The sequence below is a fragment of the Sus scrofa genome, chromosome 18 (genome assembly GCF_000003025.6).
Source record: "Sus scrofa isolate TJ Tabasco breed Duroc chromosome 18, Sscrofa11.1, whole genome shotgun sequence".
NCBI classification, from domain to species: Eukaryota; Metazoa; Chordata; class Mammalia; order Artiodactyla; family Suidae; genus Sus; species Sus scrofa.
In genome coordinates this window covers 19,424,512-19,442,287 of record NC_010460.4, presented here as the reverse complement: position 1 = coordinate 19,442,287, position 17,776 = coordinate 19,424,512, and the positions used below count along the sequence as shown (strand labels likewise).

The window sequence follows — 17,776 nt, the reverse complement described above, 5'->3', positions numbered from 1 at the left end:
TCCTCTGGAGACCTTCTCTTCCTCATGTTCTTCTTCATGTCACCTATCCTCACTTCTTTCTTTTAGTCGCCGGCGCTAAAGCTCCATCTCTGCTACAGAATCCCGCTTGCCGGAGGAAGGGCGACCGGGACTACAACCCCCAGGGGGCTTCGCGGGCCCCGCCCCCGGCGGCGCGCAGGGGTGGTCGGGGGCTGAGGTCCCACCGTCTCTTCGCCGCCTTCGGCCCAGAGCAAGCGCACTACAGGTTCCGTGGCACCACACGCGCGGGCAAGCCGGACGGAGCGGTCTGGGGCGGGGCGGGGCGGGGCGGGGCGAGGCGGGGCGGGGCGGGGCAGAGAGGGGAGGGAGAGGCCGGGGCCGGCGGGCGGGTGGGCAGGCGGAGGAAGTGGGTGGGAGCGGAGGCGATGGAGGGGAGGAGTGGGGGAATGGGGGAGGGAAGGGGAAGGGAGGCGGGAGGCGGGGCCGAGCTGGAGCTGGAGTCTGAGCCGGCGGTTGCAGTGGAGGCGGTGATGTCGGTGCAGGTCGTGTCGGCAGCGGCTGCCTCGAAGGTGCCTGAGGTGGAGCTGAAGGACCTGAGCCCTTCCGAGGCGGAGGCGCAGCTGGGACTGAGCACGGCGGCTGTGAGCGCCATGGCCCCTCCAGCAGGCGGTGGGGACCCTGAGGCTCCAGCTCCCGCGGCGGAGCGGCCCCCGGCCCCTGGCCCGGGATCGGGGCCCGCCGCGGCTCTCAGCCCCGCCGCTGGGAAAGTGCCTCAGGCGTCGGCCATGAAGCGGAGCGACCCTCATCACCAGCATCAGAGACACCGCGACGGCGGCGAGGCCCTGGTCAGCCCCGACGGCACCGTCACCGAGGCGCCGCGTACAGTCAAGAAGGTATTGGGGCCGGGCTGCCTCTGTCGGAGAGGGAGGGTAGGAGGGGGAACCGCAGATCCTCGCGGCGCGGCGCCACCCTCCACGCCCTCTCTTGTCATCGTAGAAGCCGAGAGATCCCTTTCGCCCTTAAATCCGCTCTCTCGGAGATGCCCCCTTCCTGGCCCCATGCTGAGGAGTGAAGACTCCAGGGGGTACGGCCGTACTTCGCTGGGAATAACATGGAGGTAGCGCTCTCGCCTACTACTTGGAATAGTAGGCTGGGAGAGGAGAGCCACCTAATCTTAGCCCTCGCTGAACTCCCCGACATGCTCCGTGTGTATGTTCCAGACTGTCGGGGAGAAGACCCCGATGGTGTAGAAAAACCTCACTGCTTATGAGAGTTCACTCAGCAGTAAGGGTTCTCTCTTGGAAGAACGAGTAAGGAGTAGTTACCTCGCTCTGAGATCCTCAGTTGTGTGGTTTCTGTGCAGATGATGACTTTCTGCCGTTCTTGTCCAACCACTTCCATCGAGCAGTACTGATGCTGTGCCCTTCATTCCAGATTCTGCGATCTCCTTACATCCTCTCTGAATGTAGAAGGGTAATGGACTCTCTTCACTCTTTTCTCTTCAGAGGTTTGTTCTCTCTGCCCAGTAGTTGGTCGCCACCAAGATTATTGTACTGTGTATGAAGAGGTGATTGTTTTATTAGGTCTTTCATTATGATCTGAAAGTGTTAGGAAGTGTTAGGAATGCTTCTCTTTTTGGGAAAAGCGATCACAGTGGGGTTTTCTGTCTCAGCTGTCAGTTTCTTCCAGACAGAGTTTTGAAGAAGAGCACCAAGGAGTAGGTGTGCCTAGATGTGTGATTTTAATACCCATCCCAGTATTATTTTTAGGATGGCTCTATCTATGGTGTGTTTCTCCTCTCATAAAGCTAAGTCAGTACAGGAAAAAAAAAGGGGGAAATATTGCAAAAACAGCAATGTGGATCACATCAAAAGGGATGATTGCTCTAATTTCTGAGGCATGATGTGAACATGGTGATTTATGGTTTTTTTGTTTTGTGAATGATTTTTAATTGCTTTATCAGAACATTGAGAAAATGATAACAGTCTGCATTGGTTTCACTGTGTGGGACTCAGCTGAAGTGGAACCTTGGATCCAGCCTAACTTTTCTTATAACTGCCTCATTATTAAGGTATAGAGCAGAGAACCCTTTCATTCGAATTACCCAAATATAGATGATCAGACAGTGTCAGAGGCAAGAGTGAAAGCTGTGTTTAATGATGCTTTAGGACATTGTCTTCACATTTGCATTATGAATCTCCCATGGGAGGAGCTATAGGAGGAAAGAGGGGCAGCACAGGCACCAGTGCTGGTAGTACCTAGATTCGAGTCTGGAAATCTGAAACACGTTTGTAAACCAGTCAAGCTGCTTTATAACTTTGGCCAGATCCTGTGATTAAGGGTCTTTTTGTGTAAACTCTGTATTTTGGTAAGAGTGTTTGACAAATTGCCTTTAGAACATGGGATTTACAGTCAGGCAGACCTGAGTTCGAATCCTAGTACCCCCACTAACTAGGTTTTGGGTAATTTCCAAATTCTCTAAATCTTAGTTTTCTCTTTTATAAAATGAAGTTACTAGTACGAGTGAAGATTAGAAGTATTTGTAGAGGGCTTTGGCATTGAACTTGGCACATACTGTGAGGGCTTCAGAAATAATAGCTATTATGGAGAATTGATTTTGTTTTTTCCCTCCTCTCATCATGTTAAATGCATGCCATCATGGCTTCCTTTGAAAGGTACACACAATTCAATAGATTCTACATAAAGAAGTGAAAAAAATCACAGGCCAGCGTGTCAGTCTGTTTTTCCTAATTCAGGTTGTGTTTCTTAACCATTTTCCTTGTTGCTGAACCACCTTCCTGTTTTTCCAGCATCAAAATGTAGGTTCCATGATTCTAGATTTACTCAGCAGCCCCAAGGCTGTGGAAGACAGGGCTGAGCTTGCCTTACAATGTTAATTGCAACCAAAAAACAGTTTCTCTATTGGAAGTTAAGCAGGCTAAGCTCTGGGGAAGGATGCAGCTGTGTGACACAACTAATAAAAGGCATTACTGAGCTGCTTTTAGGGGGCAGAATCTTTAACTTTCTTGGTATTGAATAAGTTATATTAAAACAAGTGCATGAGACTGACCTTTCTCCAAGTTGAAAGTCACCTCCCCAAGGGACTGCAGTGTGACATTTCGATTTGTTGAAACTTTCCTGGCTTTTAGTTTATTTAAATAATCATTCTGACCTTGACTTCCTTCTCCTTTTATTTTAGTGTAGGGAAGGACTGTAGGTACTTAGACTTGAAATAGCTGCCTTTGGCTATGTAATTGGTGACTGTTGCTTTTATTTTTAACTGTCACATACAAGCTTATTTATCTTAAGTTTATTTCCATTGATGGTGTCTGTAACTCCATTTGTGTATCTGTGATCAGTTTTCTTCGCACTGTTACTCTGCTCAGTCACACAAGGGAAATAAACTTTTTACAAGAGCCAGAATTCCCAAGTGCAACGGTTAATAAGAGTGAACATATGGTATGCAGGTTACTCAGTCCCATCTTATCTTTGGCATCTACCTCCGCCCTGTAACTTGTGGTGCTCTGGGCACCAGATCTTGTCATTGTGACTGTCATATATTTGTATATATATTATTTCTTCATAAGTGAACTCAGCAAACCAAAATCTCTGAGAAGTGATTTGTGAACTAGGAAGGTAAGTTCGACAGTGAATGTAATAGCAATAGTTTGAGGATTTCTTCCTTGTTTTTGAAAATCGGGTACTAGGATTGTCATAGCATAGCAGGGAAAACAAGGCAGGAGAGGGTTTATTTCAGAAAAGTTAAAACTTTCTGATAATAAGGCTTGGAGCCCAGGAACCACAAGGAGTTTGTGCTTACGTCAATATCAGTAATGACCATGTTCAAGCAGATTTTTTTTTTTTTTGGCAGACAAATCCACATTTCGCTGGCTTTGTTATCGTCAGCAGAGAATGAGTTGAGCCAGGCTAGCACTTTCTTGCCCTGAATTCTTTAAGCTCTTGATTTGTTTAATTATGGATTACTAAAATGGAACCTTTTGGATTTGGTCATGGGAATGTGGGAGCAGAGTTACTCCTTTTGCCAGTTAGGAAAGTACAGCCTTGCAAAATATTCAGTAAGGCAGTTGGCAGATTGACCCTAATAACAGTTACCATTAATTGGCCTTTTACATGCCAGGAATTGTTATAGGCATCCTTCTTCCTTTCCTCCTTCCTCCCTCCTTCCCTCCCTCCCTTCCTCTCTTTCTCTCTCTTCCTCTCTCTCTCTTTTTTTTTCCTTCCTTCCTCCCTATACCCATGACATAGGGAAGTTCCTGGGCCAGGGATCAAACCCAAGCCCTAGCAGTGACAATGCCAAGTCTTTAACCACTAGGTCACCAAGGAGCTCTAATGGCCCAGGCCTGGGATCAAACCCGAGCCTCCACAGGGACCTGAGCCACTACAGTCAGATTTTTAACCCACTGCATCACAGTGGGAACTTCAGTAGGCACTTTTCTAATCCTGACAGCTACAAAATGAGATATAGGTGGCGTTATCTCCATTTCACTGATAAGGAAATGAGGTCCAGAGAGGTAAAGTGCTTTGACCAAAGTTTTAGATCTAGAAAGTGGCAGAGGTAGGACTTAAAACTGATTTTTTTAAAAAAGTCTTTTTAGGACCACACCTGTGGTATATGGAAGTTCCCAGGCTAGGGGTCAAATCAGACCTGCAGCTTCTGGCCTACACCATAGCCACAGCAACGCCGCATCTGAGCCGAGTCTGCAACCTACACCACAGCTCAAGGCAGTGCCGGATCCTTAACCTACTGAGCAAGGCCAGGGATCAAACCCGTGTCCTCATGGATACTAATCGGGTTCGTTATGGCTGAGGCACGATGTGAATTCGTGATTTTTTTTTTTAACCTCTGTTTTAAACCTTAGTCTGTTTCCAAAGCCCATGTCCTTTTCATTATGCTGCACTGATTCTGACTTCTTAGTTGCTGGGTTCTGGTTTTCTCCTGGAAGGCTTTCAACATACTCAGTGAACTCTAAGGTGTGTCTGTCTGGTTTAAGACTTAGGTCATCCAAGAAGTTCCTGTTGTGGTGCAGCAGAAATGAATCCAACTAGAAACCATGACGTTTCAGGTTCGATCCCTGGCCTCTCTCAGTGGGTTAAGGATCTCGTGTTGCCATGAGTTGTGGTGTAGGTCGTAGACTCGGCTCGGATCTGATGTTGCTGTGGCTGTTTCTGTGGCCAGCAGCTGTAGCTCGGATTGGACCTCTAGCCTGGGAACCTCCATGTGCCATGGGTGCGGCCCTAAAAAGCAAAAAAAAAAAAAAAAAAACTTAGGTCATCCAAAACCAAACTAAGAAGAGTCTGAGTCAAGACTTTAGGAAGAGGATAGGAAAAAATTGTACAAATGTAGAATCTCAACAAATTGTAAAATTATGAGAGAGGGAGAAGAGGATCTTATGTGTATATAAAAAAGCATTTCAAGATCAATGGTGCGTTTTTACCTTAGTAATTTAGCGATAATCTGAGAAGTGTGTTCTTATATTTTTAAAATTACAAATAAATCTGCAATATCTGAAGACTATGTGCCTCCTTCCTGTCCAGTTAAGAGTTGTCCTTGTTTTTTAAGTCTTGCCTCTAAGAATCAATCTCTAATTAAACATTTTGGAAATAAGAAGGGGAGCATACTGTTAGCCTTTCCGCTGTGTCCCAGGCATTGTATTAAAGCTTTAAATATATTATTTTACTTAAGCTCTCAGAAATAGGTGGTGTTATCCTTGTTTTATTGAGGAAACTGGAGGGTGGAGAGATTAAGGAATTTATCTCAAGGTTACATGGTTAGTAACCGTGATCTGTATGACTCTCATGCCCAAACTCTGTTGCTTTTCCTTTGAGGTATTTCTCTGCTCAAAGCTTAGATTGAACCTTTAATTTATATTGTTTGTGGATGTTTGTTACTTCACTAATATGCAGTTTCTTTTTATTTATTGAGCTTGTTTGATGGCCTTACTGTATTTATGTGAACATTTATGAATTTTCTGAGAAGGCAGCCCTTATTTTGTATTAGTATAATTTCTGAATTCTTTTCTCCTTCCTGGGGAAGATTGACCATTAAGAACTGTTTTAGGAGCTTGCTCAGAGCTGAAGTTGCAGTTGTGTATTTAATGTCTTAGGTACTTAGTGTCTAGTTAATAAGAGAAATGGATAGTTCCTGAAAAGGGAAAGTGAATTTCTTTATAGATCATTCCTTTCAAGTGTTCCCCTCCCCCCTAGTAAAAGGGGTGAAGAGGAAGAGATTTGTTGGAATCTTCATTCAGACTTCATTCTTTCTTGGTAGTTCTTTTTTTTTTTTTTTTCCTTTTTTGTCTTTTTGCCATTTCTTGGGCTGCTCCCGCAGCACATGGAGGTTCCCAGGCCAGGGGTCTAATCGGAGCTGTAGCCACCGGCCTACGCCAGAGCCACAGCTACTCGGGATCCAAGCCGAGTCTGCGATCTACACCACAGCTCACGGCAACACCGGATCCTTAACCCACTGAGCAAGGACAGGGATGGAACCCGCAACTTCATGGTTCCTGGTCGGATTCATTAACCACTGCGCCACGACAGGAACTCCAGGTAGTTCTTATTTAAATGATTCAGAGGGGTACAGATGAGGTAGGTGGGAGAAGAATGGTAAATCTTGGCAGCTGCTCTGATCCATCCCCCTGCCATCATGTTCAGGTGAAATTCCACTCCCCCGATAAAAGTTTTATTACTTAGATTGATCAGGTTTCTCTGGAATTTGTAGGAGCTTTTTTCCAGTCTGAATGCCCTATAGCCGGTAATTTGGTGAGAGCTGAGAGAGGAGAAAGCAACAGAGTGAACTTTCTTCTGTGATAGTTCTTAAGTGAAACTGCTTTGATTAAATTCAATGATTTAAACCATATGATTTCAGTCCCCTCTTCCCCAGCTGTATTCTGCCACAGTTCTCTTAGCCATTCTCCCTCTTGGACGTTGCCTCGATAGCTGATGGTTTCCCACAAGAGTCCATCAATAGAAATGTATTCGTTTGGGACATTTGGTTGTTCTTAGCTCAGAACTTGTATTAAGGAAGGGTATAGAGGTTCTAGAGCTGCTAGATGAGTTTCCGTGAGTATAAATCAGGCTTTTCCTTAGAGCCTTACTGAATACTGCAGAGCTGTCATTGCTTAAGCAAGCTGAGGAGTTCCCATTGTGGTTCATCGGTAATGAACCCGACTAGTATCCGTGAAGACACGGGTTTGATCCCTGGCCTTGCTCAGTAGGTTAAGGATCTGGTGTCACCGTGAGCTGTGGTGTAGGTCGCAGTTGAGGCTCAGATCCAGAGTTGCTGGGGCTGTGGTATAGGCCAGCAGCTGCAGTTCCCATTTGACCCCTAGCCTGGGAACCTCCATATACAGCAGGTGTGGCCACCAACCCCCCCCCCAAAAAAAAAAAGTTAAGGAAGCTGATAGAGACCCGGACTGGCTTCATCTTCCCTACAGATTTTATCTCCTGCAATGTTCTGATATGAACCCTTCTTCTTCTTCTTCTTTTTTTTTTTTGTCTTTTGTCTTTTTAGGGCCACTCCCGCTACATATGGAGGTTCCCAGGCTAGGGGTCTAATCGGAGCTGTTGCCGCCAGCCTACACCACAGCCACAGCAATGCCAGATCCCAGCCGTGTCTGAGACCTACACCACAGCTCACAGCAATGCCGGATCCTTAACCTACTGAGTGAGGCCAGGGATCGAACCCGCAACCTCATGATTTCTAGTCAGATTCGTTAACCACTGAGCCACGACGGGAACTCCAAAAACAACTTTTAAAAAAAGGGAAAAATACGTAAATAACCATTTTACTGATATGAACAAAACAAGAAGAATGTATTTTGAGGATTAGAGAAAAGATAAATTCTGTTTGGGACACTAGTTCAACTGCAAGTAGGTGTTGTATATACACACAAGACTGGCATTCAGAAGAGGGGTCTTAGTTAAAGAAATAATTTGGGGAGTTGTTGGCATGCAGATGATATTCAAAGGTACAGGAATGCTGTGGATGACCTCGGGGAAAAAACAATGGAAAGAGCAGAGCACCTAGGATCAAGGAGAAAGAGCCCATAAAGAAGACAGAGAAAGAGCAGCCAGAGAAATAAGAAAACTAGTAAAGAGCAGTGTCATAGAAGCCAAGAGAGGAGGTGTTTTGGTAAGAAGTTGGTGTCAAATGCTGCCAAGGGGTCTGATACGATGAGGGACGAAAAAACAGCCGTATTTTCCAATCTGATCGACATCAGCAACTTTAGCAAGAGCGTCGTGTGGTTAAGGATTTTAGTAGTAGAAGTGCATTAAAGAGTCTGTGGGAAGAAAAAAAGTGTAGATAGCATGCATTGAAAACTTCAAGAAACTTAGCTGTGAGAGGGAATAAAAAAGATAGGATGGTAGCAGAAAGGAGATAATGGGGGTCAGAGGAAATCTGTAGGAAAGGCTCTAACAGAAAGAGGAAATAAGCAAGGGAAGAAGTTGAGAAGGCAGAAGAGCACCCGTGGAGAGGCTGACTTTGACGGAATGAAGGACATGTCTTCCCTTTTGGTGGTTTTCGTTTTTATAACAAGTATAAGGCATTTAATATCACTGGTTTAAAAAGAAGAATGCGTGTGAGATTAGAAGTAAACAGAAACAGTATGAAATAATCATCTGCAGTCAGGGGAAAGTGAACTTACTAGAGAAATTGCTAGGCAACCATGATCACGCATATGAGGTTGACAACTATGAATTTATAGTGACATCAACCTGCCAGGTTTTCTGATTTTCTCTAGCAACTCTCAGCTCCATGGATTCAGGCAACTAAAAAGGAAAATGGTTAGGTTCAAACAGTGCATCACTCAGAGTTCCATAAACAGCAGAAGTCAACTCTGGCTGAATTGGACATATTATAAAAAGGACATGAGGTAGCTTTCAGAGCAGAGAACTTGCTTCATGGCTACACAGCTAAAAAGCAACACCCAAAATCATGCATGTGTGTGCACAGACACACACACAATCATACACAGAATGAGTTTGGGAAAGATGCCACGTTTGCCAGTGCCAGGTAGGAGAGATGCTGCAGCTTGGGTTGCACTATTGTAGTTCCGGATACCAGGTGCCAGGTGCTACTGCTGCCCCTGTAACTTGATCTTCCTGCTGGAGGCTGATGCCACAGGAGAATTTGCTCCTAATGGAGGAGCAGATTGGAGAGAACACAGTGGAAAGGTCTGGGATGACTGGACTGGCTGAGAGGATGAAAAGAGTGGGAAGGGAATGAATGAAAGGAACACAAAGCCTCCCCTTGAAAAAGGATAGATCCTGGGATCCAGAAGGTTGCAGAGTGGACTCAGCAGCCTAGGTTCAATAGCTTAAGCAGATTTCACATGGGAGTTTAGTCAGAAAAGTAAGGGGCTGGCAGTGTGGCAAAGCCTACTCTTACTGCTGTGGGCAGTGTTTCATCTTACTAATCTCCAAAACATCAAAGATTGGCCAAGCCTTGAGCAACTTAATTACTCTCTTTGGGCCCATATTTTCTAATCTGTAAAATAAAGATACTAATACTCATCTGATAAAATTGTTATGAGGATTACATGAGATAAGATAGAAAGATAGATAAATGCCAGAACAGAATAAGTGTTCAGTAAATGGTAGCCATCAGTGAAGAAAAGTTTCCAAGAAAAGGTAGCCAACAATACCATATCTTTTAGAGTGATCCGAATGGTTTCAGGGAGTTGCCGTTCTGGCGCAGTGGAAACGAATCCGACTGGGTTGGACCCCTAGCCTGGGAACAAAAAAAAAAAAAAAAAAAAAAAAGTTGTTTTTAATTACATGAGGAATGCTTGAATATATTCTTATACTTCAGTCTAATGAAGCAGACATCTTCCTTGGCCCTCAGCCAGTCTTATTCTCCTCTCCAGAGGTGACTTTTCCTATCAACCTATCTTTTTCAACTTTACACTCATATCGTACACAGAGAAATTGGTAGTTTTATAATCACTTGTACATAAATAAAAGCACATTATATATATATTGTTTTGCAGGTTGTTTTTTCCACCTAATGGCATGTCTTGGAGCTTTTTACGTATCAGTACATTTATATATCTCATTCTTTTTAACTGCTGAATTAATTTCCAAAGTCTATACCACTATTGATTATTATATTAAACCATTCTTTTGTTGATGCACATTTAGGTTAATTTTTATATGCTGTAGTAACTATCTGTTTGCATTTTCTTTGGCTATGTTTAAGTGTTTCTCTAGAATAGATACTTAAAAGTAGAATTTCTAATTTGAAAGATAGTCACTTTTTTTTTTTTGCCACACCTAAGGCATGTGGAAATTTCTGGACCAGAAATCGAACCTGTGCCACAGCAGTGACCCAAACTGCTGTTGTGACAATGCCAGATACTTAAACCTCTTGGGCTGTAGGAGAACTCTGATAGCCATAATTTAAACTTAATACATCTTGTCATGTTGCCTTAAAAAATATAGTACTACTTTACATATCAATTAATTATATACATGACAACGCTTTTACTACACCTTCACCAATACTGGATATTTTTTACACCTTTTATGAGAAAAGTAATTTACTATTTTTTCATTAGTATTTTTTCCTGCTAATGGTGAGGCTGAGAATATTTTCCTGCATATATTGGCAGTTTATATTCTTTTTTTGTAGTTGGCTATTGATATTTATTCATTAACAAATATTTACTGAGGGACTACTAGTATGTGCCAGGTGCTGGGGATGTGGTAAAATAGCGCTCTGCCCTCCTATTGACTTGTCTTTTTCGTCTTGGCTTATAGGAATTCTTTATATTTTCTGGATATTCTTTGTGTATATATTGCAATTTTTTTTCAAAGTTTTTATATAGTCAGATAGGCCAGTTTTTTCTTTTATGACTTAAACGTTTTGTCTCAAAACGGCCTTTCCTACCCGAGGTTTATAAGCCAGTTATTTTATACTTTCTTTAGCGTTTCATGGTCGTATTTATTATCTTTTGGTTTTCAATCCATCTGGAATTTATTTTTGTTTGTAATGTAAGATGGGGACTATTTGGAATATAAGATAGCTCTATTTGTCCCCAAATGAATTTTAATATTTTACTTGCTCGAGTTTGTTCTTTTTTTTGGGGGGGGTGTCTTTTTGCCATTTCTTGGGCTGCTCCTGCGGCATGTGGAGGTTCCCAGGCTAGGGGTCTAATCGGAGCCGAGCTGCCAGCCTACTCCAGAGCCACAGCAACGCGGGATCCGAGCCACGTCTGCAACCCACACCACAGCTCACGGCAACGCCGGATCGTTAACCCACTGAGCAAGGGCAGGGATCGAACCCGCAACCCCATGGTTCCTAGTCGAATTTGTTAACCACTGTGCCACGACGGGAACTCTGAGTTTGTTCTTTTTTCCCCCTCTTTATCTTGTCCTTATTAACAGTTTTTTTCTCTTAACATGTAGCTGGACATGAAGAAGTAATTTTTGAGTGAACACTCTATTTAACTTAAGAATGATTCTAGGAGTTCCCTAGTGGCTCCATGGGTTGAGGACCTGGCATTGTCACTGCTGTGGCTCAGGTCACTGCTGTGGCACAGGTTTGACTCCTGCCACCCCCTTCCCCCCAAAAAAGATTCTAAAAAGGCCATCCTGGTAATACCAACTTTTCCAAAATAACGCCTGATTTTCTTTTTAAGGCATTGCCAAGAATTACATGAGATGTGACTGTAGGAAGAACATTTTTTTACCCCAGGTAGATAGTTGTGTGCATTTGCCTTTCAAGTTGACATTACCTGCTCCAGGTTAAAGAAGGACTTCTTTTCCTGACAGGTAAAGTGTCTTCTTCAACAAAGCTTTTGTTGGGTAAAGCTTGACTGGGTCTAGTTCTTGGGTCACTCTGCTTTGGGAGGCAGAAGTAGAATAGGAATTTTTACTACATTTACTACCTGTCTGTTTCTATAACAGAGAAAAGATGATTGGCCTAATGCTAGTTCCTTTTTAGGGCCTATGCTAGACTGTACTGTAGAAGCAGAGAAGCAGTTTTACTGCTGGTGGATACTTGTACATTCTGAGCTTCTTTTGTGCAAAAACCACTTAAACGATGCTAAGTGGTAGATTTATTAAATCAAAATACTGTTTTTGCACTCAAGGAGAGAGTAGGGAATGTAGATAGGAAAATAAATAAATACAGTCTAGTTAGTATGAGCAATTATTAGAAACAAGGAATTGGTGCAGTTTGAGGAAGTCAGCACTGAAACCAAGTTGCATCACCTTAGGAAAACTAGTTGGTTGTCCACTAGGGTGGCTTCACAGTAGAGCAGAAACTTTATGAGGTTTCCATGTTCCAGTTTTACAAATCCAGAAATTCATGTTTTTAGTACACTTAGGGATTATTTACCTCTTAGGACTGGTCCATTCAAACCAAACTCACAAGAGATTATATTTAAAACAAAGTGATAACTTCTAATTTATACTCAGAAGATAACATTCAAGCTGTTCTGAAATATGTGTCAGTTAGAGGGGCCACTAGAAAGTCTACATGGGAAGTTTAATTATAGTTAAAGACATTTATTTTTTTAAATTTATTTTTATTTTATTTTATTTTTTGTGTTTTTAGGGCCCACCTGCTAACTGGTTAGCTAGTTAAATTATAACTGCTTAAAAATAGTTCCAAAATCTTTTTGTTAACTTGAAACCTTAAAGCTATACTAAGTTAAATGATTAATAATCACTAAATGGTTAGGTCCAGCACCAATGAAGATAAGATGCTGAAATACTGACTGCTAAATACAAGTTTATCTACTTCTGGTTTAATTTTTATGGAAAGATTAAACCCTAATTTGACCCCTATCCTGGGAACCTCCATATGGAAGTTCTCAGGTTATAGTTAAAGGTGGTTTATTTTTTTAAATTTATTTTTATTTTATTTTTTTATTTTTGTCTTTTTAGGGCCCCATCCTCAGTATACAGAAGTTCCCAGGCTAGAGGTTCAATCAGAGCTGTAGCTGCTGGCCTACACAGTGGCTGATGGCAACGCCAGATCCTTAACCCACTGAGTGAGGCCAGGGATTGAACCTGCAACGTCATGGTTCCTAGTCAGATTCGTTTCCACTGCACCACAATGGGAACGCCCTAAATTTTATTTTTTTCTCATTAGAGTACAGTCGATTTACAGCGTTGTGTCAATTTCTGCAGTACAGCATAGTGACCCAGTCATAACATCTATATACATTCTTTTTCTCATATTATCTTCCTAAAGGCAGTTTATTAAGTTTGGAATCTCTTGGGTCTTTGCTACTCAAACTGGTCTATGACCAGAAGCATGGGCATCACCTGAGAGCTTGTTACAAGTGCACAATCTGTCTAAGAAGACCCCCCCCCAAAAATTATTTATTTTTTGTCTTTTTTTTAGGGCTGCACCTATGGCATATAGAGGTTCCCAGGCCAGGGGTCGAATCAGGGTTTAATCTTTCTGTAAAGATTATGCCATAAGTAGATAAACTTGTATTTAGCAATTAATTTCAGTATCTTGGAGTTCCCGTCGTGGCTCAGTGGTTAACGAATCCGACTAGGAACCATGAGGTTGCGGGTTTGATCCCTGGCCTTGCTCAGTGGGTTAAGGATCCGGCTTTGCCGTGAGCTGTGGTGTAGGTTGCAGATGTGGCTCGGATCCCGCGTTGCTGTGGCTCTGGCGTAGGCCGGCGGGTACAGCTTTGATTCGACCCCTAGTCTGGGAACTTCCATATGTGGCGGGAGCGGCCCAAGAAATGGCAAAAAAAAAAGACAAAAAAAAAAAAAAATTTCAGTATCTTATCTTAATTGATGCCTGACCTAAATATTCAATGATCATAAATCATTTAACTTAGTATAGTTTTAAGGTTTCAAGTTACCAAAAAAGATTTTGGAACTATTTTTAAGTAGTTATAAATTGACTAGCTAACTAGTTATAACTATTACTAAACATATTTAGGAGTTCCCATCATGGCTTAGCGGGTTAAGACTACAGCTAGTATCCATAGGACTTGGGTTCAATCCCTGGCCTTGCTCAGTAGGTTAAGGATCTGGTGTTGCCGTGAGCTGTGGTGTAGGTCAAAGATGCGGCTCGGATCTGGCATTGCTGTGGCTGTGGCTGTGGTGTAGGCCAGTATCTACAGCTTCGATTTGACCCCCAGCCTGGGAACTGCCATATGCTTCGGGTGGGGCCCTAAAAGACAAACAAAAAAAAAAGTAAACTTTCATTCCTCTTACATCTAATTAATTTACTTGTTTTTAACAATTATGCTTACTTATTTTATTTTTCTTACTATTGAATTATCTTCTATTATTTTGTTCTGTATACTTATTTTAAAAATAATTTTTAAGTTATGAGTTTTTAAAACAAAATTTCATGAGATGTTAAAGCTAGTCATCATTATAAGTTATTTTTTTCTTTTTGACAAATCAGGCAAATATAGGAAATCTCTTGTGGTACAGCAGGTTAAGGATCTGGCATTGCTGCTGTGGTGCAGGTTTGATCCCTGGCCTGGGGACTTCCATATGCCGTAAGTGCGGACAAAAAAGAAAGAAAGCAATTAGGCAAATATTTTTTAAAAACCATAGAAGCAAGGAATCTAAACAGTAAAATGTAGGAGTTCTCTTGTGGTGCAGTGGGTTAAGGATCCCAAGTTTTCACTGCAGCAGCTTGGATCACTGCTTTTGGCACTCACACTGCTGCTGTGACAACTCAGGATCCCTGGCCTAGCAACTTCCATGTGCTGTAGGCATGGCCAAAAACAAAAAAAAAAAAACAGCAAAATTTTTTTAGTTCTGCTGTGCTTGACATTTATCAAGAAATTCATTTTTATTGTACATTTTGTTCTTAGGTTGGATTTACAGTTCTATAATCCTAAACATCTAGTAGGGATAAAATAAGATTGTTGACTAGTAAATCTAGGTAGAAAAAATTGTACATCTATCTGTGTTTTACTATTGACAACTCTGAAGTTTTACTTTGTTTTTACTAAACCTCAATTTATTTTTAAAAATTTTTTGGCCATGCGCATGGCATGTGGAGGTTCCTGGGCCAAGGATCAAATCCACACCACAGTTCAGAGCCACAGCAGTGACAATGCCAGATCCTTAATCCACTGGGCCACCAGGGAACTCCCAACCCCCGATTTTAAATTAGCCTTTTTTTTTTTTTAAACAAAAAGCATCCCAGATCACATGAATTTGAAAAGAACATTTGGATTAGTTTCTATTTTTTGAGAGTTTTGGAATACTTAACTTATAGAAGCACTCATTTATCTCTAGGCAAATTGGAATAGAACAACTTTAGATTTTATAAATTGATTTGGTAATATCATCTGGAGGCAGAAAAATATGTATGTGTAACACACATGTAAATATACAAAAACAAAGGCAAATGTAAACAAATCTTATAGCTTTTTTTTTTTTTTGGTCTTTTGTCTCTTTTTTTAGGGCTGCACCTGCAGTATATGGAGGTTCCCAGGCTAGGGTTTAAACCAGAGCTGTAGCTGCCGGCCTACGCCACACAGCATCTGAGTGGTATTCTGAGCTGCATCTTCAACCTATACCACAGCTCATGGCAATGCCAGATCCTTAACCCACTGACCAGGGCCAGGGACTGAACCCCAGTCCTTATGGATACCAGTCGGGTTCGTTAACCACCGAGCCGTGACAGGAACTCCATAGCTTTCATTCTGAAGCTTAGCCATGTGTTAAGTATAAATACATAAACACACAATCCACTAATTTAAGAGTTAATTCTCATCTTTACCTTATTATTTTTTCTAATCCAAGTATGTTTTTTCTTTCTTTATTTTTTGCCTGTGGCGTAAAGCAGCTTAATGAGGGTTCTCAGTTCCCAGACAGGGATTGAACCCAGGTCACAGCTGTGAAAGTGCTGAATCTTAACCACTAGATCACCAGGAAACTCCCTAAAGCTTTTTTTTTTTTTTTTTTTTTTTTAAGAAAATCAGTATTTGTGGAGTAGACTTTTAGGATTTTCCTTTTTCCTCAAAAAGTAATCTTGGAGACTGTGGACCAAATTTTGGGCAAGGGACCCTGTGGAACAAGTCAGGTAGCAGTTTGTTTCCATAAAGGCTTAATTTTTTTTTTTTCCTTTGGGTTGGGAGGTTAAAAATTATTTCCTTGGAAGTTTGCATTTTAAAGAGATGGCTTTCAGGTCCCAGAGAAGATAAAGTAAAAAATTTATATATATATATATATTTTTTTTTTTTTCCTAGGGACACACACCTGTGGCATATGGAAGTTCCCAGGCTAGGGCAGAAACAGCTGCAGCTGCTGGTCTATACCATAGCCACAGCAATCCTAGATCTGAGCCTCGTCTCATAGGTCGTCTGTGACCTATGCTGCATCTTGCAGCAGTGCCAGATCCTTAACCTACTGAGTGAGACCAGGGATCAAACCTGCATCCTCATGGATACTGGTTGGATTCTTAACCTGCTGAGCCAAATGGGAACTCCTGAAAATTTACATCTTGAAGGCACAGAGAAAAGGATATAAATTTCCTCTAATAAGGATTTCGGGGGCATATTTGCATGTTGTCAAAATTCTTGGGTAATTACTACTTGTTTCTTTCTCTTTTAAAAAAGTCCAGGGAGTCCCCATCGTGGCTTAGTGGAAACGAACCCGACTAGTATCCATGAGGGCTAGGGTTCCATCCCTGGCCCCACTCAGTGTTTTAAGAATCTGGCGTTGCTGTGAGCTGCAGTGTAGGTCGCAGACATGGCTTGAATCCTGCTTTGCTGTGGCTGTGGCATAGCTGGGAGCTGCAGCTCCGAATAAACCCCTAGCCTGGGAACTTCTATATGCTACAGGTGTGGCCCTAAAAAGAAAAAAAAGAGAAGAAAAAAAAAGTCGAATGAATTCTTTGCAGTAGGAGTCCAAAATATATTTGTAAGGGGCTTAGCATGGCAAGGCCTGTACATTTTTGGGGCCTTTGCCAAAACTGTTTCCTGGCTATCAGTGTTAACATAAATCTCAAGCCTGGTCTAAGCCTGATCTTGCTGCCTAATCTTAAGGGAATTTTTTCACCTCCAGACAAGCCAAGGCATTCTCTTGTGTGTTTTTTCTTTTTCCCAATCTAATCTTCCCATAGATACTAATAGGACATTTGTTTAAGGTGAATGCTCTCTAAAAGTCCTTTTAGATATAAAAGTCCAAATTGTTATTGGTATAGCTATTTTGTTGTGACTCTAAGCCAAATAAGCCTTTTTATGACTTAAAAGTGGATGCAAGAGCCATCCCCAAAGAAGGTGCTGCAGATGCAGAACGCTTCCTCCCCATCCCCTCCAAAATCCAGAGTTTCTCCCAAAGATAGTCTAAGAAAGGAAAGACCTGTATTTGTAGGTGGTATAAAGAACCTCCTTATAGGGAGTTCTCTTGTGGTCTAGTAGTCAGGACTTGGCACTTTCACCACTGCTGCCTGGGGTCAATCCCTGGTCGGAGGACTGAGATCCTGCGTCAAGCCACTGTACTCCATGGCATAAGAACCTCCTTATGACAAAGGACGCAAAAGACAGAGATACAGGAAAACAGTGACTCTTTCTGGTATCAATAACCAATGTGCAGAACCAAATTCCTAGGAGTCACAATCCATAAAACTAATTCTTAGAAATGTTTTTCTCCTGCTAATCTGACAAAGAGAAATTTACCTTCACTGGACCAGACACTGCAGACCTGGGAGGCTGACTTTGGTAAGGAGTCTTTCCTTTCACTGGCTTGTCAGTTGTCCCTGGATTTTTAGCTATATTTTGCGTGGCGAGTGGGGTGTTCTGGCTGTCTCTTCATGATTGTCAGAGCATGAATT

The 17,776-nt window shown here is 42.2% G+C and overlaps 1 protein-coding gene across 3 annotated transcripts in view; it reads left to right on the top strand.

Moving 5' to 3' along the window:
• The window catches only part of AHCYL2 (adenosylhomocysteinase like 2), a 181,614-nt gene continuing 164,286 nt past the window's right edge, over window positions 449–17,776 (top strand). For 2 of the 3 annotated variants that reach the window (XM_005657758.2, XM_003134679.4), the window contains exon 1: window positions 449–872. In XM_005657758.2, the coding sequence (XP_005657815.1) occupies window positions 510–872 (363 nt within the window). In that variant the 5' untranslated portion in view covers window positions 449–509. The other variant, XM_021078829.1, reaches the window with a different exon arrangement.